The sequence below is a fragment of the Caretta caretta genome, chromosome 16 (assembly GCF_965140235.1).
Source record: "Caretta caretta isolate rCarCar2 chromosome 16, rCarCar1.hap1, whole genome shotgun sequence".
In the NCBI taxonomy this organism is placed as follows: domain Eukaryota; kingdom Metazoa; phylum Chordata; order Testudines; family Cheloniidae; genus Caretta; species Caretta caretta.
Genome location: NC_134221.1, coordinates 12,648,264 through 12,671,230, shown reverse-complemented (window position 1 = coordinate 12,671,230; position 22,967 = coordinate 12,648,264). Strand labels below are relative to the sequence as shown.

The 22,967-nt window shown below is 53.5% G+C and overlaps 1 protein-coding gene across 2 annotated transcripts in view; it reads right to left on the bottom strand.

The window, feature by feature from the left end:
* The window catches only part of SH2D3C (SH2 domain containing 3C), a 54,213-nt gene extending 40,539 nt beyond the window's left edge, over positions 1 to 13,674 (bottom strand). Inside the window, exons 1-2 of one of the 2 annotated variants that reach the window (XM_075120302.1) lie at positions 13,590 to 13,674; positions 8,075 to 8,741 (exon numbers count right to left, since the gene is read on the bottom strand). In XM_075120302.1, coding sequence (XP_074976403.1) covers positions 8,075 to 8,741; positions 13,590 to 13,629 — 707 coding nt within the window. In that variant the 5' untranslated portion in view covers positions 13,630 to 13,674. Of the gene's footprint in view, positions 1 to 5,748; positions 5,864 to 8,074; positions 8,742 to 13,589 lie in introns of those variants that run through there. The other variant, XM_048823146.2, reaches the window with a different exon arrangement.
* Positions 13,675 to 22,967: the final 9,293 nt, after the last annotated feature.

Here is a 22,967-nt window from a genome sequence, read left to right as displayed (position 1 = left end):
CTCAAACAGCTCCCAGAAACAGCAGCATGTCCCCCCTCTGGCTCCTATAAGGAGGTGCAGCCAGGCAGCTTTGTGCACTGCCCTGTCCGCAGGTGCTGCCCCTGCAGCTCCCGCAGGCTGTGATTCCTGGCCAATGGGAGCTGCAGGGGCAGCACTTGGGGCAGGGGCAGCGTGCAGAGCCCCCTGGCTGCCCCTTTGTGTAGGAGCCGGAAGGGGGGACATGCCCCTGCTTACAGGAACCGGGTGGAGTGGGGCAAGAACTTGACTCCGCTCCCCGGCTGGAGTGCCAGAGCAGGGAAAGCCCCAGACCACACTTCCAGTCTGGAGGGCCAGATGTGGCCCCTGGGCTGTAGTTTGCCCATCACTGATCTAGAGGGCGCTTAATGCTATCTTCCCCCGCCCCCGCCCCCCTGGGCTGTTTTTCCACAGGCTGAGAAATGCTTCCTCCCCTTACACCACTACAAACCGCATGTGTAGTGGGGCCATCCTGATCCAGCAAAGCACGTGCTTAACTTTAAGCATGTGAGTAACCCCAGTGAAATCAGTCACAAACTTAAATTCAAGCAAGCCCTAAGCACTTTCCAGTCACCGGAGCGGTATCCTCACAGGCCAGTGGCAAACAGAGCCTGTCATAGCAGACAAACTGCCCATCTCCTGGAGCTGAGAGTGGGAGGAGAACAAGCAGGATTTTTGCTATTCGTTTGCTATTCAGCTCTCACACACACACCCGTACCAAGGGGGAACCCTTAAAATCAATGGAGTCACATGGTGAGGGGGGGGGTGTCAGGCCCCATATGTTACATTGCTTTATAAACTTTTAATGGTGTAAATGCTTGGGTGTTCCATTTTCCACATGCCGTAGGAGCATTTGTGGCGTGTGGAGTGACAGCAGGGAATTGCTGGGACTTTGTCTATGCTGCACCTTTCATTTTGCAGGGAGTCTGCCTCTCTGCAGTGGCTATTTTGTGAGGCAGAGATGACGCAGACTGTTAGAGACAAGACACGCATGTTGCACTCTCTCAGGGAGACTTTAGGTTTGTGTTTTTTCCTGTATTATTTTCCCTAATCCCTTCAGGCTAAAAGCAAAGGTTTGTTCTTTGTATGTGCGAAACATAATATCCAGTCTCCTATGTGCTACCCCAACACTACTACGTCTAATTAATAAGCTAATCAGAGTCCCTGACCCCAATGGGAGGTAGATGAGGATTATTACCCTCTTTTACAGATGGGAGACTGAGTCTTAGAAGTGAAATGACTTGCCCAAAGCCACAGAGAGTCTGGGGCAGAGCCTGTATTAGCCTGCTGGAGTTCCTGGCTCCCCGTCCTGTGCTCATTCCACTAGACCACGCTGCTTTGCAGCAGTTGTGGCATATACTTAGGGCCAGGTACCTGCTATTCTGTACTGCAGCTGTTAGGAGACAATGGATGTTCTCCCAGGAATCTCTGCAGCCTGTGAGAGCCAGGCATGGCATCTATTTTATGCGCCAGGGACCATTGCAAGGGGCCTGGCACGGAATCTAATTACACCTCATCCATATGTTTATCTCCTGGCTCTAGATGACCACAAAGACTGAATTTCATTCATGTTAAACATTAGGCTGAATATCAGCAACAAACCTTCCTGACAGGGAGATCTACTGGATTGGGGACCCATCTCCCAGGGGGTGTGAAGGAAGCCCTGGTGCTTGGAACAAAGCTAGACTGTACAAAGCATGAGTTGGTGCTCAATAGGATCCCATACTGCACCGACCCCTGGGCCACAGGATCTCCCTGACAGGCCTGTTCCAAAGCCCATGCCCGTGACTGAGCTACTGATCCCGCAGCAGCACCCTAGCAGGTTGTGGGGGATTAGCGCCATCCACCCAGCTTGCCACAGTGAGCTAGAGCAAACCTCAGTTCACCGGCTGGTTTCTCTCAGAAGCTGGAGCAGGAGCAAGCCATGGATAACGCTCCTGGAAGAAGAGACAGCTGCAAGCAGGAGAGGATGTTTCCCGTCTTGCTGCCAGATTATTTTCCAGGTGATTACAGGATGTCAGGGCAAAGATGGGCCTGGGCTGGTGGGGTTCCTAAAAATCTGCTCCCTCCCTACACCAGCTGCAAGCTGGCCTCCAGAGGCACCGGGTCAGAGAGAGACCGGCTGGGGTTTGGGAATCTGTGAGAAAAAACAAAAGGAGGGGGAAGGGAGACTCCAGGCAGGAAATTGGGAGCATGAGAGCAGCTGGGAAGTGGAATTTAGGAGGGTCTTGCAGGCTCCTCCAGTGCTCTGCAAAGCCATCAGGGTCTGTGGCTAATGAACTGCAACACTCACATCCCAGCATCCAGTGCCAGAGAGCCCCGACTTCCACTCGGTGCTGGGGAAGAACGAAACGGCTATAAATAACCCCTTCTCCTAACTGTAAGCAGATGCAGAGCCTGCGCCTTGGCCCTGGGAGAGGCAGAGGGACGCTAGCGGCCGCAATATGCAGGGGGCTGTGCGACTGAATGGCCAGAGCATTCTGGAATGAGACTCAAACATTCTTGAAGCCCGTCACAGCGCCTGGGAGAAATTCCAGCGCTCCCTTTGGAATGAGTCCCTGCTGCCCGGGAGCCCCTTCCGACTGGCCTGAGATGCCTCGCGGGGGGAGGGGCAGGCTCAGAGGCACTGCCCCAATGCTGGCAGGGATGCCAGGGAGTGGAAGGCTAGGGCACGTTGGGTTCAGCCCCTCAGCATGTCGCCGTTGGTTTTGAAATTGATTCATATTTACTTCCAACGGCTCCTGCTGCAGCTCCTGGCTTTTCACCACGTCCAGGTGCTCCAGCTCCAAGCCGCTCCTTGCCTCACCTGCATTTCACAGCCAAAGAGTATTCTTAACGTTGTGTGTTCCTCTTCCGCTCTGCGGCATGCTCCAATGGACAGGGCACTGGACTGGAACACTGGGGACTCTCTGCTGTTGGCCGGCTGGGTGACCTTGGCCAAGTCACTTTACTATTGAGTGCCTCAGTTTCCCCATCTATAAAATAGGAATAACGCGCGTTGCCTCCTTTATAATGCACTTTAAGATCCATTGATGAAAAGTGCCATGTATTTGTACCAGGGATTTTGCATTGCAGTACAGCTTCTGCAGGGGGCTAGCTAACTGTGTGCTATCACTTTCCTCTGGGGAGCAGTTTTCACTAGTCCTGTGCATATCCATTGTTCTCAGAAAAGTCAAGTCCATTTCTTCCAGGGACCTCCTTTTTTGCTGCTTGTCAATTACACCATGAATAATTCGGTCTCGGATTCATTCATCTGGTCACAGTTCACATTCAGGGTGGTGTTACGTGTGTCTGTAACACACCAGTCAATGGTCTCGCCTGGCAGCTGGTTTCTTGTAAAGAAAACATGCTCGCCCCAGTCACATTCATGCCTGGATCAGTCTTCTGGAAATTTCTGAAAGGCTTTGCCGAGCAGTTTGCAGTCCCCTTCGTGCTCCCAGAGGAATGGACTGTGGCTCTCCAATGCCACAGGTAGCAGCCCGGAGGATTTCACCCTCTGATTCCTCTTTCGGCACCACTTGCTCCAAGAAGAAGGTGGACTCACTCCCCCAGTTCAGGAAGCTGCTGCATTTGCTCCATTCTTGTGGATGCTTCAGCTTCCCACAGCGTACTAAAGCAGGGCCCACAAGCATGCTGGGGAGAGGCTGAACTTTTCTGGCCCCACTCACCCGACAATGGTCAGAGTTCCAAAGATTAAAAGCCCATGACAGGATCCACTGATGCTGGTGGCTACTGTTACAGGACATGCGCCTGAGGATTATCCCTGGGAAGAGAGAGAGTGTGTGGGTGTGTGTGTATGTGCACGAGCGAGTGCTGGTCTATATTTCTTTAGGTGGATTATTCCCCAGATGGCGTCCTGCCCCTGGTGCAAGAGTGAAGAGTGGAGATGATCTATGTAGGATGGAGGATATTCCTGATCAGCAGCCTTCCTGGGCTTCCCTCCGGTGGGAATGCTTCAAGGTGAGCTCCAGAACCCAGCATAAATCAGTGTATTGGGAGCAGAGATGGATCCGAAATAGGGAGCTGCCCCATGTCACGTGGGTGCTTCACGATGACACTCGGGAAGCAGGACCTTTGGACATATGGGCTTAGAGGAGAGCATCACTATTCCTAGCTATGGAACTACAGGAGGACCTGTCTGGAAACTTCATTCCACTTGGCACACCTGCTGAAAGCACCAACCTTTCTCCTCTGATCTGATCACTGGTCACACAAGAATGATGGTCGCAGCCTAATGCTTGGTGAACATTTGTCCACATCACAGAACCATGCCACAGTCTGACACCACTCCTGAGGGGACCCGGATCGGAACAGCAGGGGCTGCTGCAGGGCAGAATGGAGGTGCATTGGCAGAGCAGTGCATGGCCCCAGAGTGGAACAGCAGGTCAAGATCAGGGTCCAGTGCTAAAGCTAGGTGTGATCGCACCTTCATGAACCAGGGATGGGGCAGTTTTAAGCTCTAGTGCAGCGCTGTGGGTAGGTAGCAGGTACGTCCCTTCCTGCACTGTCCACCGTTGCTCAAATCCTGGAGCTTAGATGCTGCAGTGAGCTCAGATCAGTGCATGAAATCATGGACTATATGGTGCAATACTCAGGCACCACGGGCCTTCCAGCTGAACTCCTAGTTAGCATCAGGCAGTGCAGGGGAAAGGTGCCCAGGACAGGGACAGCCAGTCACAGCCACGTATCCCTGGCCTCCTCTCCCCTTCAATGGGGAAGTGAGACATTCCAGAACGACAGGCTGGTCTATGAGGATGGGGAGAGAGCTCCGGCTGCAGTTGTCTATGGAACATCTTCCTCTCCCTCCTCAGCCCGGGCCCAGCTCCAGCGCGGCGCCGGTGGCCTTGGGGATAGCACCGGGCTTTGTGCGCTCCTGGGAGGCACGGAAGAGTCCGCTGTTTCCATGACTGGTACTGACCAGCCCTGCACATGCCCAGCTCCGGAGAGAGCGAGACGCTTCCGCCTGCCCATCATCCTGCTCTCCCGTATTCCTCACACTGACAGCAACCCAGGGAGCCCAGCACCTTCCGCCTGTCACACTGGCTCACCCCTCTCCCTGCCCTGGCAATGGGGGCTAGTGGCATGATCCTGCTCCTGTTTAAGTTAAAGGGAATTTTGCCTTTGATGTCAAAGGGAACCGCCTGGGCCCCTGGCTGGCCATGTCAGGGACTAGTGCTGGGGAACTTTCCCTTCCGCCCGCTCTAATCCATTCCTAGCCCAAATCACCAGGCTAGTAGCCCCCTTCCCTGCTCCACTCCCAGCTGTGCAGGCCCTGCCCTGCCTCCTTAGCTGGGCTGGGCCAGGGCCGCAGCAAACCCTGGCAGGCGAAGGGAGGGGGCTGCAGCCGGAAAGGTCTTAAGTTCCCCTTTCTGGCTGGCCGCCGAGGAAGTGTGTGGGTGGGGGGGTTCTGCAGGGCAACCCCCACCCCACTCAGATCCACACGGGGCTTTGCCAAGCGCCCAAGCCCAGGGCAGGGTGCAGAGAGCCGGGCAGGGGTTGGTGCCAGGGTGACCTCACCCCAGCCCGGCCCCCCAGGGGCTGCCCTCCTGCCTGCGCTTTGTCCCCCGACGTGTCTGCGCTTCCCACGAGCGACCCTCCTGCCCCGTGGGGTGGGGACAGGCAGAGCCCCCGCAGTAGACCGGGGCCCCCCTCAGGACGGATCCCCCCGGCGGGGCAGCTTTGCGCTGTGGTTTGCAGCCCCCTCCGCCGCCCCTGCCCACGGGACACGCTCACCTGCCGTGGCCCAGCCCGTGGGGCCTCCTGCCCACCTCGGTCATCGGTGCCGGCTGCCTGCGCTCCGAGCCCCCCGCACGCACCCGGCCAGCCGGAGAGCAAGTTTGAGCGCTGCCCCCTGCGAGCACTGAACTTGGGGAGGGCTGAGCCCGGCCAGGCCCGCCCCTCCGCCCAGCTGCCTCTGGCCCTGCCTCCCTCCCCTCGCCGGGTCCCGGCTCCCACAGCTGGGAGAAATTCCTCTCCGTTCCCAGGCTCCTGGCAGGCACAGCAGCCCCTTCCCTACCGCAAACCGCCTGAGCAAACAAACCCCAGAGCCCTGGGAACCGACCGGCCCCGGCGGTGGGGGGCAGGCAGGGGCCTGGGCTAAGCTCCCTGGGAATCAGGAGTGACTCCGCTGGTGCCACGCTGGTGTAAAACCGGGACAACAGAATCAGGCCTGGCTCAAGGAATGGGCTGGAGAAGGAGCTGGTGTAAACTAGTGCCTCTCCACTGACTTGACACCAGGGAGCCTCCAGATACCGCGGGGGCAGGTGGGCGGCAGGGCAAACCCCTCAGCTTGGGAGCTCAGACCCCTCTGAACAAGCAAACCCAGTGCCAGGGAGAGGGCGTCCGAGGTAGATACAAGCAATGGGGCTGAATCCCCTAAACCAAGGGCAGTGCCCCTCGTGTGACGCCCACCCAGGCCTCCCTCGCACCCGAATCCGGTGGCCTCTTGCTCTGCCGTAGACACGGCAACGCTGAGCGGCGGCACTGAGAGGGTGGCGTTGGCTAAGGCGATGGATCCTGCACAGCGCTGGGCCGGGTGGTGTTCTCCCCTGCACGCTGTGCCCTGCCTGGGCTGCAGGGAGTTGGGGGATGGGGGAGCAGCCAGAGCCCAGCAAGGCAAGAGAGCCCAGTTCCCAGGGAGAAGGGTTCTGGCTCACACACGTAGGCTGTGGTGCATGCATATGTGTTCACGGGCGTGTGCATGTGTGTGTTCACGAGCGTGTGCGTGTGTGCATGCGTGTTCACGGACGTGTAGTGGGATCAGCTGGCCTCAGTGCAGCCAGCCCTCGAAGTGGAGAAGACAAGGCATAGGGAGCGCCCATGAGGTCACCTCCTTTGGCTGAGTTAAAGGTGCGGGAGGCTTCCCAGGCAGGGGCTGAAATCAGGGAGGGCAGGGGGTTGCTGTCCTTTGGGGCCCAGGCTGACAAGATCCTGCAGTCCTCACACAAGCATGGCGGGGGCCAGCCAGTGCCAGCTGTAACTCCCAGCAGCCGCCCACCCGGCCCCACTCATCCCCTCCCCGCATTCCCAGCCCGTTCCCAAGCAGAGCCCTCCTTTACAGATTCCACATGGGCTCCGAGTCAGTGGTGGAGCCGAGAGGCACTCGGGTGAGGCCCAGGGGCAGCGCTGTCCTCTGGGAGTCACGGGCAGCTGGAGTCTGAGAAACCCCTCAGCGGCTGCACGTTCATGTCCCCCCCCAGCTGGTGACACTTCCCTCCCAGGAGGAGATGGAGGGGGAGAGAGAAAGGAAGGATAAGGAAAGAGATCAGGAATGAAGTTCTCCAAATCCCACTCTGCTCCCACATACAGCGCCCCCAACTCCTGGTGTATTTCTCTCGTGGATGAAAGCCACGACTTGAAACTAAACTGAGAACAAGGCAATGCGAAGGCTGGACTAAACCAGGCTGCCTGAACCGTTTCCGTCCCGACCGGAAGCAGGAAAGACCAGAAATCCCACGGGAAGCTTGTTCTCATGAAGCCGCCAACCCCAGGCTGCAGATGCGAAAGGTTGTAATAAGCAGCCACACTTTCCCCGGTGTTTGTGTAAGGGATTGTTGCCTAGAGGCTAGCACTCAGCACTGGGAGACCAGCCTCCTGGGTTCTGGCTCGCTTCGTGACCTGGGGCAAGTCACTTTGCCTCTTTGTGGCTCAGTTTCCCTTGTTGGTAAAATGAAGATAATAGCCCCCTGCCCTCAGGGATGTGTGAAAGGTGGAGGTTGGGAAATAGCATGCCCCGGCTGACAGGTGCTGGGGTGGGCAGAATACACCATCATTATTACCTCTGGAGAAAATCCATCACTAGATACAAAGGGAGTTGACCCAAGGGGATGCCTTGGAGGGGCTCGAATCTGCAAGGTGCTGAGCACTCTGGCCCTGATCCAGCTGAGCACTTCACCATGCACTCAATTTTGAGCATGTGCTTAGTCCAGGACCATTCAGGTGCTTAAATGCTTTGCTGGGTTGGGGCCAGAGTCGTCCGCACCCTGCAGGCTTGAGCCCTCATTCAGCAGCAGAGCAAGGGGGCACTGGAGTAGCTGAGCACGCTCATGCTGTGGCTTACCTCCCTTGCTGGATCTCCCAGGAGGCAGGTGGCAATTCCTCCTTTGCTGCTTCTTGTCCTTCCCACGGGACAGGCTCTTGCAACTGCTCTGCTTTGGTACAACCAGCGCTAGGAGCTCGGAAAGGCTCCTGGGGTGGGCTGGCAGTGTGTCTCTCTCCCACGCCCCCAGGTGCTTGCCCAGGCGGAGGGTTGTTCCCTGAGGCATCAGATCTCACCCTGGGCTCTGTTGTGATTGACTCACCCAGGCTGGGGCTGTTAGTCGATGGCAAAGTCCCCGAGAAAGCATCTGCTGTTGGGGCAGGGTCAGCGGGAGCCACTGACTCTGGGATGGGGGGTGGGGACGTGCCAGGAGCTCTGCCACCTGTGGTCCCTCTGTCATGGGAGCTTTGGGAGCTCTTGGTCTGTTTCCCCGCCCCTCTGGGGGTGGTCCTGGGCATCGTCCCCATGTGGCTGTACATGTCGCAGGACCTGGCGTAGGGGGATGGGCTCTTGGGCATGGTGTTCAAGTCATCCTGAGTGCTTTCCAGGGTGTCCTCCAGCAAGCTGTTGGCATGCAGGCTCCCCGCCCGCAAGCTCTCTGTGGGGCTGGAGGAGGCGGTCACTCGCCGAAGGGTGAAGGCTCGAGGGATGTTGCTTAGGCTCCCGAAGCCTTTGAACTTAAAGAACTCTGGAAAAGAAAAGGAAACGTGAGCTGGGATTACTCCCGGGGAGGAGGCGGGTGGCAGGGTCTGGGCCGGCTCTTGGTATGGGGCTGAGATGGTGATGACGGCAGTCTCTGCAGTGGGATTGTGCCCTCTGATGTGGGTGTAGCTCAATGGAGTTGCACCCTGAGAGAGAAGAATCAGACCCAGCCAGCCTGACACCCCTCTGGCCTGCACCTTGGGGTGTCAGTGAGGTAGCATGGCCTAATGGCTAGGTCGCTGGGCTGGGGCTCAGGAGAACTCAGCTCAGTTTCTGAGCCTGCCACTTCTTTGCTGAGTGGCCTTGGGCTAATCACGTCATCGCCTTGTGCCTCCCTTTCTCCATCAGTGAAATGAAAGAAATTCCCAACCAGCCACAGGAATGTGAACAGGGCACCTGGCAGCCCTGCTCTCGCTTCCAGCCTCAGCAAAACACTGACAGCTGCAGGGGAAGAGGCTGCATTTGTCTGGCTGCTGAACAAACTGATGACATGCCCTCCCCACCCTCCTGGCCCCATCCCCGTTCTGTGCCAGAGGCTTTGGTCCCTTTGCCTCAAGACAAAAGGCAGGAAACAAGCCAGGAGAGATGCTATCAATAAATAGAGTGCCCAGGAACCACCTTTTGGAAATCTCCATTAGCCTGGTTAGAACAGCCTCTCATGCCCGCTGGCAGAACCCGGTTCTTTTTAGTCCTCCCCTGGTTGCCTTTCTCAGCGAGGTTTCTTCTGCGCCTGCCCCCCCCCCCCCCCCCCCGTGGGAACAGTTGTGGGTCCCAGGGCTGCTCTGCACCATTGTGGTTTTGCGTGTGCTCGGCACAGTGTGTAATAATCCAGAACTGCTCAGCTCGGAGCCTGTGCACATTAGTTAAACTGGAGTCCGTGCAGGGGGACGCAGCCTGTGAGTGGACGCATCTTCTGTGGGGGGGGCTGGACCAGCTCCAGCAGGGACATCATGGGTGTCAATTGCAGGGTGCTGGCACTCGCTCCCCCCCTGCCCCAAATTCCATAGGGCCCCAATCCTGCCCTCACTGACATTGGGGCAGCACCCCCCCCATCAGTGGCACAACACGTGTGTAACTGGGGGTGGGATTGGGGCCCTACTAAGGGCCTGATTCTCCTCTGCCTTGTCCCCTGTGTCATTGGTATGCCCATACTCAGAAGGTGCCTGTGATCAGGTATACCAACCCCACACTGGCCACCACTACCATCTGTGAACTCCTGTTTAGGGCCAGAGCCCAATGAGCCCCTTCTGCTGGACGAGAGCCTTAGCTCAATTATGGGATGAATGATTTGTAATTCCCTTGTTTCTGTTCATTGGCTGCCCTGGACAGGGAGAGATTTTAAAGTGACCTGGCCAGAGGGCCAAGGCACAGGAAGAGGGAGACTACCACAGTGTTGGAGCGACCGTCGGCAGGAGGTGCCCGACAGGGAGTGAGCTGCTACACCACGCTTGGCCATGAGGAGGCACTAGTGGTGAGTCAACCCCGCCACGGTGTCAAATGTAACAGCTCCAATCTGGTAGCATTTTACACCCATTTTGCATTTCAGTCACCCTGCAGCTAAGAGACTCTGTCAGTCGGAGAGTGACGCAGCCTTGTGATGTGCTCAGCTTCCAAACAGAACAGCACCACATTTCTCCAAGATCTAGCTGCCTATACATTCAGCCAGCCAGAACCTGAAAAGCTCTCTGTAATACCCGGTGACTCCTGATGATATAATACCCCTGGGTATGTAGGTATGTGGCAGCAGGAGTCCATGAGTGTGTATATATTTCCGAAGGGTGGAGGGGAGTGTATGTGTGACTGTCTTTGGTACATGGTGCACCATGATTCCATATATCAGCGCGAGTGAGACAGTGTAGCTGTGTGCCTGTGATATAGGGTGACCAGACAGCAAATGTGAAAAATTTGGGACAGGGGGTGCGGGGTAATAGGAGCCTATATAAGAAAAAGACCCAAAAATCGGGACTGTCCCTATAAGTTCGGGACATCTGGTCACCCCAGTGTGATAGCATGTGCGTATGTCAGTGTGTGGGGGACCCTGTGCTTGTGCGTATGTCTGTGTGTGTATGATGATGAGTGTATGTTAATGTGGGTGGGAACATATGACTGTGAGTATGTATGTGTGGGGCCGGGTTGCTTTGTGGATGAGATCATGTGACCATGAGTGTGTATGTGGGTACGTGTGGGGCTGGGTTCCTGTGTGGATGAGACCATGTGACTATGTGTGTGCATGTCGGTATGTGTGCGGCTGGGATCCTGTGTGGATGGGACCATGTGACCATGCATGTGTATGTTGGTACATGTGGGTCCGGGTTGCTGTGTGGGTGCCCATGTCTATGAGAGTTTTCCTCCGAACTAGTTCAGGGCCCCTTTGCACGCCAGAGCTAGCAGATCAGCCTGAAGCGAGAAGCGTGTACTGCGGGAAGGATATCATCTACCCACTTCCTAAGCTAAGCGAAGCAAGCGAGCAACTAGACCCTCTAGATCACTGTTTTCATCTCCCAGCTGCCACCTGCTACTGCTGAGTGCAGAGCGTTAACCGAAGTCATATTTGTAACCCTCACAGGATGGGTTTGCGTTTCACACCCCAGCCCTTTTCCCCCAGCTCTGCTCTGTACGGTAGCGCAGCCCAGGGTCAGACAATCACCCCCCCTTTCTGCTTGTGCATCCCACAAATGAGGGCGGAACACAATCTCGCCGATGTACCCCCAGTGCCAGGGTTGTGCTCTTCCTGTGGCATTACTGTCTCTGCATGCCACACGCATGGTTCAGGGAGCAGGTAACTGGGCAGCCCGCTGGGATTGCTGTTTCCCTTCTAGGAGGCTGCAGCGCTGTCCCAGTGCAGAATAGCTTCACTGTACATAGCTGTTACAGGGTTTGGGGCCAGGACACGAGGCAGGAATCACTGGGTGAAAGTCTCTGGCCCGGTTTAGCAGGAAATCAGACTACCTGATGGTTCTTTCTGGCCTCAGAGTCTATGGAGCACTGGCTGTAGCATTATTAATGCAAAGCTTTGTCCTTCTCTACGGGATCTCAGAGCATTTGGCAAACAAGACTTGCAAAAACCCAGCAGGAAAACTCAGGTACAAAGAGAGGAAGTGATGTGCCCAAGGTCAGGCAGTAAATTAGTGGCACAACTGCGAGTGACACCAGTTGCCCTGACTCCCAGGCTTGAATTTCACTCCTAGATCAAGCCACCTACAATCTCTTAGTCCATTTCGGAGAAGGGATTTAACTCACTTTTCTGGTTTATTTGCATTATGGTAGCAGTTAGAGGCCCCCACTGAAATTCTGCTGGGGCTGGACAAACACTTAGTGGGATGGTCCCTGCCCTGACACCGTCCAATCTGAACAGACAAAAATTGGGACACTGAAGCACAGAGAGAAAGGGGAAGGCTGCAAGTCAAAGGGAGCAGGGCAGCTAACTGTCATTTTTGCCTTTGGAATCTCCCCCTAAGTGACTTGCCAAGGGTCATGCAGGAAGCCTGTAGCAGAGCTGAGAATGGAACCTAGATCTCCTGAGTCCCAGTGCAATACCTGAACCTCCAGACCATACTTCTCCTCTGTCGGCTGGGGTGGGAGCCCTATTGATGGGGAATCGATGGATTTGTTGACAGGGGCCATCCAAAAACCGCTGTACCCCAGGATGGTCGAGTGGTAAATGCAGCTCTGCCACAGACATCACGTCATGCCACTGTGCCTCAGTTTCCCTCGTCTCTAAATCAGGGATAATCCTGACTTGACGAGGGTGCTGTGAGGCTGGATTAGTACATGTTTGCAAAGCACTGAGTGATCCTGTGGGGGAAGGACGATTCCATGCAAAGCCTCAGAGTGGGCACCAAGCGTTCGGAAATGGGGAAAATGCAAATTTAAATTCTAGCGTCATCATCTCAGGCCAACTTACATGTGAGGGAGGCTTGCTGGGAAGGAAGTGTGTGAGGGGGCAGCAAATGAAATTATGCCGGGGTAGCTACCTTTCAGGGCTTTGGGGAAAACCCCAGGTCTTTGGGAAAGAAGAGAATTCAACCCACAGCTGCTGCTGATTAGTTTCCTCTGAGACCAGCTCCAAAGAGTTTATTAGCGCTGTGCACACATAGGGTGAGATCCTGGCCCCAGTGAAGTCGGTGGGAAAACTCCCATTGTAATGGGGCCAGGATTTCAGCCATAGCCTCGTCCCACTGGAGTCAGTCTGGATTCGCTCCCTTGTTCCACACTGTCCCATATGCTGCCCCCTGTGTTCGATGTGCTCCGTCCAGGTGCAGGATTAAGGGTGGTTCAGGAGCCCCCATGGTGCTCAGGGCGGCGGGCGGGGGGAGGAGAGACACCTGTCCTGTACTTTTCTCCGCACCCAATTTCACACTGGATTAAACTAAACTGGTCCCAGCTCACCAGTTCAGTTCAGTTCAGTTCAGTTCAGTTAGGGGCTGATCAACTGGATTATTTTGTATACCTCAATCTGCGAGAGGTGGGACGAGACACCCGCTCGGCCCGATCAAAGCAAATCCAGCCCCGTCCCGATCAGCCCAACCGAGAGCAAAACAAAATTGGCTTGTGGTCTGAAAGGCCCGCGGGAACCTGGCAGCCACGAACCCACTGACTACATGGGCAATTTGCGTCCGCCGCTGTCGTGAGCAGCCCCTGGGCCAGCTCCCACAGGACCGATGCACAGCCCCACGGCGGCTGCTGAGACACACACGCACACGGGCTCACCACATGCAGCGCTCTCCCCCCACAGCCCCTCCGTTCTGCCTCACCCTGCTTTAAAGCTCTGGCTGCCAGGCTCAGACAGGCGCATGCACAAGAGACCGGCGACACGTTCCCCGGAGCAACTTACTGAATTTTTTGAAGGCCCCTCTCTTCGGGCTCTCTGCCATTTTCAGCTTCTGATGGAGCCACCAAAATGAACCAGGTCTAAGTTTATAACTTTCCCTAAGCCCTCCCCTCCCTTCCTCTTCCCCCGCCCCCTCTTTCTCTTTCACTCAGCATTTCCTCTATCTTTAAAAAATACCATCACCTACTTCACAGCCCCTACCCCCTCCCGCTGCTGTCACCACAGGGGGATAATGCCCCCTGTTGTCACCAGCTGCCCTGCCTTCCATGGCTGGATTCGAACGATCTGTATTTTGCTGGCACCTGATCAGGACTAGAGCCCCATATAAACACATAGGAAGACAGGGTCCAGGCCCCACGATCTAATGGTAATATCTGCTCTTGCATTGGCCAGGAATCAAAGCAGGGTCTTCCAGGCTTAGGTGATTCCATGATAACCTTCTCCCTGTCCCCCACCTGGGCTTCTTAACCCCAACCCTACGCTATGCTGCAAAGTGAGATCCCCTGCCCTCAAGGATCCAGCTAGCTGGATTGCAGGCTGCTGCGCAGGTAGTGAGATCGTAGAATCTCAGGGTTGGAAGGGACCTCAGGAGCTCATCTAGTCCAACCCCCCTGCTCAAAGCAGGACCAATCCCCAATTTTTGCCCCAGATCCCTAAATGGCCCCCTCAAGGATTGAACTCACAGCCCTGGGTTTAGCAGGCTAATGCTCAAACCACTGAGCTATCCCTCCCGCCTAACTCCTCCCTACCCTCGATTGCTCTGTCCACCAGGGCACAAGAGGGGTTTCTGTGGAGAGAATGTATTGTCTAGCTAGTGACACTGGACAATGGGCAATCCTGACAGCTCCTTTTAGGGCCTGATCCACTCCCACTGTGCTTGACCCTGCACAGTGGAGGGTTGCTGCTTGGGAGGAGATTGTTGTTGGCTGGGCAGAGGAGGTGGTTCTCAGCTCGTGTTGACATTTGTCAGGTTGATATGACCCTTCTGAGCCCAGGGATTAAGCCATCTGGCCCTGTCATTGTGGTCTGAGTTGCGAAACAAGACTGGGTGACAATGCTGGTAATGACAGTGTAATAAAAATGCACATTCTCAGTGGGTCCCTTAATGCTTTTATAGCTTTACTTACTGATTGCACCTTGCAAACAATGGGACCAGCTCCCTGCTTCTTTACACTGGAGTACATCTGGAGTGACTGGGTACCCATATTGACTGGGTACATGTCACCTCAGGACGGGAGGCAGAGATAAAGTTTCTTGACACCTTAAATGACTGCTTCTTGGAGCAGCTGGTCCTGGAACCCACCAGGGGAGAGGCAATTCTTGATTTAGTCCTAAGTGGAGCACAGGATCTGGTCCAAGAGGTGAATATACCTGGACCGCTTGGTAATAGTGACCATAATATAATTAAATTTAATATCCCTGTGGCAGGAAAAACACCACAGCAGCCCAACACTGTCGCATTTAATTTCAGAAAGGGGAACGATACAAAAATAAGGAGGTTAGTGAAACAGAAATTAAAGGGCACAGCGCCAAAAGTGAAATCTCTGTAAACTGCATGGAAACTTAAAGGCACTGTAATAGAGGCTCAACTTAAATGTATACCCCAAAGTAAAAAACATAGTAAGAGAACTCAAAAAGAGCCACTGTGGCTAAACAACAAAGTAAAAGAAACAGTGAGAGGCAAAAAGTGGAAGTTAAATCATAGTGAGGAAAATACAAAGGAGCATAAACATTGGCAAATGAAGTGTAGAAATACAATTAGGAAGGCCAAAAAAGAATCTGAGGAACGAACAGTAAGCCAAAGACTAAAAAAGTAAAAGCAAAATTTTTTGTAAGAACAACAGAAGCAGGAAGCCTGCTAAACAACCAGTGGGGCCACTGGACGATCGAGGTGCTAAAGGAGCACCCAAGGACAAAAAGGCCATTGCAGAGAAACTAAATGAATTCTTTGCATCGGTCTTCACAGCTGAGGATGTGAGGGAGATTCCCAAACCTGAGCCATTCTTTTTAGGTGACAGATCTGAGGAACTGTTCCAGATTGAGGTATCATTAGAGGAGGTTTTGGAACAAATTGATAAATTAAACAGTAATAAGTCACCAGGACCAGATGGTATTCACCCAAGAGTTCTGAAGGAACTCAAATGTGAAATTGCAGAACTACTAACTGTAGTCTGTAACCTAGCATTTAAATCAGCTTCTGTACCAGATGACTGGAGGATAGCTAATGTGAAGCCAATTTTTAAAAAGGGCTTCAGAGATGATCCCGGCAATTACAGGACTATAAGCCTGACTTTGGTACCGGGCAAACAGGTTGAAACTATAATAAAGAACAATATTGTCAGCCATATAGATGAACATAATTTGTTGAGGAAGAGTCAACATGGTTTTAGTAAAGGGAAATCATGCTTCACCAATCTACTAGAATTTTTTGAGGGGGTCAACAAGCATGTGGACAAAGGGGATCCAGTGGATATAGTGTATTTAGATTTTCAGAAAGCCTTTGACAAGGTCCCTCACCAAAGGCTCTTATGCAAAGTAAGCTGCCATAGGATAAGAGGGAAGGTGCTCTCATGGATTGGTAACGGGTTAAAAGATAGGAAACAAAGGATAGGTATAAATGGTCAGTTTTCAGAATGGAGAGAGGTAAATAGTGGTATCTGTCAGGGGTCTGTTCTGGGACCAGTGCTATTCAACATATTCATAAATGATCTGGAAAAAGAGATAAACAGTGATGTGGCAAAATTTGCAGATGATACAAAATTACTAAAGATAGTTAGACCCAGGCAGACTGCGAAGAGCTACAAAAGGATCTCTCAAAACTGGGTGACTGGGCAACAAAATGGCAGATGAAATTTTATGTTGATAAATGCAAAGTAATGCACATTGGAAAGTATAATCCCAACTATACATATAAAATGATAGGGTCTAAATTAGCTGTTACCACTCAAGAAGGAGATCTTGGAGTCATTGTGGATAGTTCTCTGAAAACATCTACTCAATGTGCAGCGGCAGTCAAAAAAGTGAACAGAATGCTGAGAATAATTAAGAAAGGGATAGATAATAGGACAGAAAATATCATGTTGCCTCTATATAAATCCATGGTTCGCCTACATCTTGAATACTATGTGTAGCTGTGGTCACCCCATCTCAAAAAAGATATATTAGAACTGGAACAGGTTCAGAAAAGGGCAACAAAAATTATTAGGGGTATGGAATGGCTTCTGTATGAGGAGAGATTAATAAGACTGGGACTTTTCAGCTTGGAAAAGAGACAGCTAAGGGGAGATATGATAGAAGTCTATAAACTCATGACTGGTGTAGAGAAAGTAGATAACAAAGTGTTGTTTACTACTTCTCAAAACACAAGGACTAGGGGGTCACCAAATGAAATTAATAGGCAGCAGGTTTAAAACAAATAAAAGGAAGTATTTCTTCCCACAATGCACAGTCAACCTGTGGAACTCCTTGCCAGAGGATGTGGTGAAGGCCAAGACCATAACAGGGTTCAAAAGAGAACTAAATAAATTCATGGACGATCAGTCTCTCAATGGCTATTAGCCAGGATAGGCAGGAATGGTGTTCCTAGCCTCTGTTTGCCAGAAGCTGGGAATGAGCGACAGGGGATGGATCACTTGATGACTCCCTGTTCTGTTCATTCCCCCTGGGGCACCTGACACTGGTCGCTGTCGGAAGACAGGATACTGGGCTAGATGGACCCTTGGTCTGACCCAGTAGGGCCATTCTTATTTTCTTATGGCTCCTCTGACTGCCATGGATTTTGATCAGTGTTCGTGAGATTGGAGTTTAGGCCTATGTATAGGAATCAATCTGCCCAACCTGAAACACAGCCACCACTGCGATGAAATGTGACGGCTGTTTAATTCTACACAATGATTTTTGATAAGATGTGAAGAAGAATCCTGGAGGGTGGAAGGAATAATAATAGTAGTAGGAATCATAATGAATAATAATAAATCAATTAATTATTTTTATTGAATAATAAATACATTGTACTTATATAGCACCTTTCATCCAAGATCTCGAAGCACTTTACTGAGGTGGGTGAGTAGCATTATCTCTGTTTTACATGCACGGGGAGTCCATGGCATGCTGAAGGGCACACAGAGATTCAGTATCAGGGTTGGGAACAGCACCTGGGTCTCGACCGGACTCCTCTGCTCTAACTACTAGACAACAATGCCTTTCTTTTGCTAAAACGAGGTTTACAGAACTCATCATAGAATCATAGAATCATAGAATATCAGGATTGGAAGGGATCTCAGGAGGTCATCTAGTCCAACCCCCTGCTCAAAGCAGGACCGATCCCCAATTAAATCATCCCAGCCAGGGCTTTGTCAAGCCTGACCTTAAAAACTTCTAAGGAAGGAGATTCATCTCCAGTGCAGCCCACTGACACATTTCCTGTGCTGTGCAAATTGGGATTTTACCCTCTTTTTACCCTTGGGACAGGTGTCGTGTGTGAGATACCCACAAAAGGGGCAATCGGTTAATCAGCAACAACTACATCAAATGGACAGTCTAAACATAGATGCTGAATGGTATTTTTTAGTTGCATCCTCTGAAGCATTAGACATTGGCCATTGTTAGAGGCAGGAAACTGGGCCGGATGGATCAAAGGTCTGATAAAGCCGATTCTATGTCACTATGAGTAGAAAGGAATGAGCATCAGAGAAAAGCCCCCTCACTGTGCGTGCACGCACACAGAGAGACACACACATGCACGCCCAGATCCCATGCAAAGAGCCACATTCTACCCACCCAGATGCCCACAGTGGAGTGGCTTGCACGGGTATAACTGAAGGCCAGTATTTAGCCCATTCAGTGGAACCAGATGGTGAATCTGATCTCGCTTCGTTGGTTCAGTCAGTGAGTTCCTATAATAGAAATAGGTGTGAACCATTGAGCCCAATTATGGTCCCAGGAGATGCTGTCTCACAGCCGGATCTCTGTGCATCCAAATGGAATCAAGTTTTACATGAGTGGCCAGCTCAGCAGAGATCAAAAATGGGGCTTCCTGGGCGGCAGCGAAGGGTGGCCAGTGGCAAGGTTGGTTATGCAGGAATCGGTCCAACAGGACTGTAATTGGAGGAGCGTTTTGCGCCATCTCCGGGGGCCAAACGAGGGGGCTGTGTGCCCCACAGCTGGGGCGGCTCATCCTTTCTGTGCAGTTTAAACAGCATCCGGCTGCAGCAACAGCAGCGCTGGGTGGAAAGAGAGCGTGGCCTTCCAGCATGCCGAGTGCTTTACACCCATCCCAATGGCAGCAGTAGCCCTGGAAAGACCCACCTGGACAGTGAGGCTCTGCATGGGGGAAAAGGAGACCAGCCCCTTCTGGTCCAAAGGTCCAAGCTGGTGGGATTAGGCGCCTGCTCGCTGCAAACCCGGCCCGGGTAGCGTAGGTCAGAGCCAGGCTCAACACCAGAGCATTTCTGGGCCTGGGGAATGGGGGAAGCTTTGTACCGGGCGCGATGGCAGGTCAGAGGGGGGACGCAAACTCCTCTGGACGTTAGGGCCACAGAATTATTCACAGGACACCCTGGTCAGAGACTGTAGGGAAAAGGTCAGTGTCTGGGAACCAGCCTCCAGGTTTTCTTTGGCAGCTGGGGCCCCTCTTGTGCGGTGGGTGAGGAGAACACTTTGGGGCGGGGCGGGGGAAGGCGTGTTAATGCAGCTGGGGACAAGACAGGTACCTAGACGGGGCCTGTGGGAGGATGGTGCTGAAAAGACAGGGCCCATGTGGTGGGTGGAGGGGCTGTGTGTGGGTGGGGTGTACGGGAGGGCTAGGAGGCAGGGGAAGGGGGTGGGGGTGGTGTATGGGAGGGGGCTGGTGTGGTGTTTGGAGCACTAGGGCGCTGGTGTAGCCCGTGAGAGGGCTGGGCAGAGGGAGCCACCCTGCGGCTCCCACCACCCCTTTCGGTAGCACGGTGTTGTGGCAGACGGGCAGAATTGCCGTTGCCCGAGAGCGCTCGCTCGTTATTGAGCACGCCAAGAGGTGGGCGTCACCGGCGCAGGGTTTGTTCCACCCTGGACACCACAGTCACCCGCTCTGTCCTGATGGCTGCACATGCTCCCTGAGACACTGAACGTCATCCGCCTGCTCCCCTTCCCCTTGCTGGGAAAGTGGCCTGTGCGCTCCTTGCCTCTCAGAGCCCGGCCTGGCCTGCGCACACAGCTGCCGAGCAGCAGCTGGGCTGGCCGGGCTTGAAAGGGCGTGTAACCCGATCGGCATTTCCCACGCTGGGTCAGAGCCTGGCAGGGCTAAACCCACAGGCCAAACGCTAGGGAATGTGTTACTGAGACCGGAGGACAAAGCAGCTGTTGTGGGCTAGGATATCTGCCAAGCCGACCTGTTAGAGAGCAGAGTGTGGCACCCAGGAAGGGGGCTGGCTGGGCTGGGCAGAGCTATTGCTGGTCATACCAGGGCTTTCACCACAGCAGACAAGTTGCAGTAGTTCACTGCTACCCGTGGGACACCTGAGGTGTGGAAGATGCTTCCATCACACTAGGTTCTAGGCTGAATCTGGGGAGGCCCTGGAGCTCTGTGGGATTCTTTTATTGGACTTGGATTAGATTGTCCTCCTCACCTGCCAACCCTTCAGGGTCCAAAATACTGCTATGTGCTGGGCGAAACCTGGGTATGGGCTGAATTAAAGCCTCATTAAGAGTGATGGGTGTGAACAAACCCCTTCAATTAACATAACTATAAGGATAATTAGTCACAGTCCCTCACCAAAGAGAAAAGGGTTACATGAACCCACCCAGGAGATTTGGACTGTGTGTCCAGAGCGGGTTTTGCTGCAGAGTATTGTTTTGCATCAGGGGATGGGAGGGGGAATGGGAGGAAAAGGTGAACCCAGAACCAGAGAGAGACAGAGACAGCCTGAAGAAGCAGCAGAAGCCTGTGAGCATGGTTTGACCCTGAGATAAAACGTCTACACATACATCCAGGGCCAGCCCCAGGCCCCAGTGTTCCAAGCAGGTGCGTGGGGTGGCAGGCAGAAAGGGGCAGTGGTGTTTCCGCCGCGGCAGCAATCGGACGGCAGCTTCTCTCTTCTGCCGTCCGCCGCGGCAATTCGGCAGTGACAGTTTTTTTTTCACGGCTTGGGGCAGCCAAAACGGTAGAGCCGGCCCTGCCTAAGGACTTTTGCCTTTGGTTCCTCCTGCATTCGGAGCAGCAGGACTTTGTTTATTCTTGTAAATAAGCAGGATTGCGTCAAAGCAAAGCCAGACTCCAGAAGCAATTTCTGTTCCCAGCTTGGGCATCCCCTGGGCGCCAAACTTGGACGAGCAAAAAGAGGCAACTATATGTAGTAAATGACAACAAGACTTTGCCGTTCTCCACCGCCTTTGATCGGAGGCTGTCTGTGTGATTTACAAAACCAGGAATTAATTCTTGCTATGCTCCTCTTGAGAGAGCTAATAAATGGCTAAACTGGGGCACAGAGAGGATAAGTGACTTACCCAAGGCCATGCAGGGAATTTGTGGCAGGATTGGGACTTGAACCCAGAGTGCCTGAGTCTCAAATCAATGCTTTGAACACAAGGCTCTCCATGCCACTTCCTGTGTACACAGTTTTGGTGTCATGGTATGAAAGTCTTGGCGTATGTGGTACTTTCAAACAGCCTCTTGCCCAGGACTCAGACTGCAATCTGTATATGTCACAGCTCTGGGGGGCATAAATCAGGTGAGGTGAGTAAAAGAGGAGGTAGTACAGTGCTTTCCATTTGCAGGGCGATCGATGGCCTCTCAGTCTGTGGCACCTAAACCTACAACGCTGCTGAAAGCACCAGGACAATGAAAGGCAGGTCGTTCGGCTGAGTGCCGCGCAGCCCAAGGGCAGATTGGATTTTGATGGGCAATATCCACGTTTGTCAACCAATCCTCTCCACCTCCCTGACCTGAACGTTTGCACTTGGCGGCTTGGGGACCCATTGTGCCCTACATGCGATGACCCATGGTTGGGTCTGAAAGCAAAGCAAAGCGCAAGGGGGCAGTTGTCATTGTTCGCTGCAGGTCTCCTGAGCTGCAAATGAGCAGGTGCTCGCGGGGCCCTCTGGGATCAGGGTGGCAGGGTGTCCTGCTCCTCAGCCTTGATCCCGAGCCCGCGGGTTAGATCTAGGCTCACACCTGCCTCTGTGGCTGTGATGGATCCTGTGCCAACCAGTCTGGTTCTTCTGGGCCAGGTGCATGTCGGAGCACGCAGTGGCAGGGGGGGTCACAGAACTCCTACCTGCACTGCTTGTACCTGGGCTGGATCTACTGCCTGGTTAAACAGATAACATCAGAGCCCAGGCCCTGGCAACCTGGCACTTCTCCCCAGCGCGACATTAGCACAAGGTGCTTCCATTTTCCTCTCTCTGTTTCTGGACGTGCATCTGAGGAGTCGCCTCCCCCACGAGCTGAGCTCACTCTCTGCTCCTGTTTATTGTGGCTTTTCCTGCCCAAGTCCCCAGAGGCAATGAAAGAAATCCACTCACCGGCCCCTGGCAGGAAAATGATACAACAGGATGGAGAGCGGACGGCTCACTCCTGCATCTCAATGAAACACCCACGCCTGCTCTTCTCCTGGCGTTGATTACATTAAATGAGGGGGGCCCAACATGCTCCCGAGCCAGTAGAGCAGATGATTCACTGGCAGCAGCTCGAGTGTGTATGCCAGGGGAGTTGGCACACCGTGTTCCCGATGTGAGCGCTCTCCCCACGGAGTATTGTTCATAAACAAGCAGCCTTATCAGCCGACTTGTTGCTCTGTGTCTGCAAAGTTCTTTGTCTCTACAGAGATATGGGAAGCCCAGATATTGCTGGGACGGTTCTGGGGAGTGAACTGCCAAGCCAAATAACAAGCTTGGGTCACAATGGGATGTCAGTCACTGGTGTCCTTTGCAGGACTCTCTCTGATGTATCCGTACACTGTCCCTCTCCCGCTCCCAGTTCACTCACAGATCTCAAAGGACTCAGCGAAGGCAGGGCAGCGTTCTTCTCCCCATCTGACAGTGAGGGGAAGCTGAGGCACTCAGAAGGCCAGCATTTGCAAGAGTTGCTGCTACTTTTGGGTGGGGAGGGGCCTTGATTTTTGGATGACCAGCGTTAAGATAAGTTAGGGTTGATTTTAAGAGGAGTCGAGCACCCAGGGCTTCCACTGGCATCACCTGGAGCTGTGGTTGCTCAGCACCTCCAAAACCCAGGCTCCAGGCACACAAAGCCAGAGGCCACTTTTGAAAATTTCCCCCTAAGTTACATTACGGCTCAGTGGCCGAGCCACTATAGAACAGGAGTCTGGACGCTCAGGCCTCTGGTCTTCCCACTAGCCCACACTTCCTAAATAACATGAATGATTTCACCACCTCACACCTTGAAGA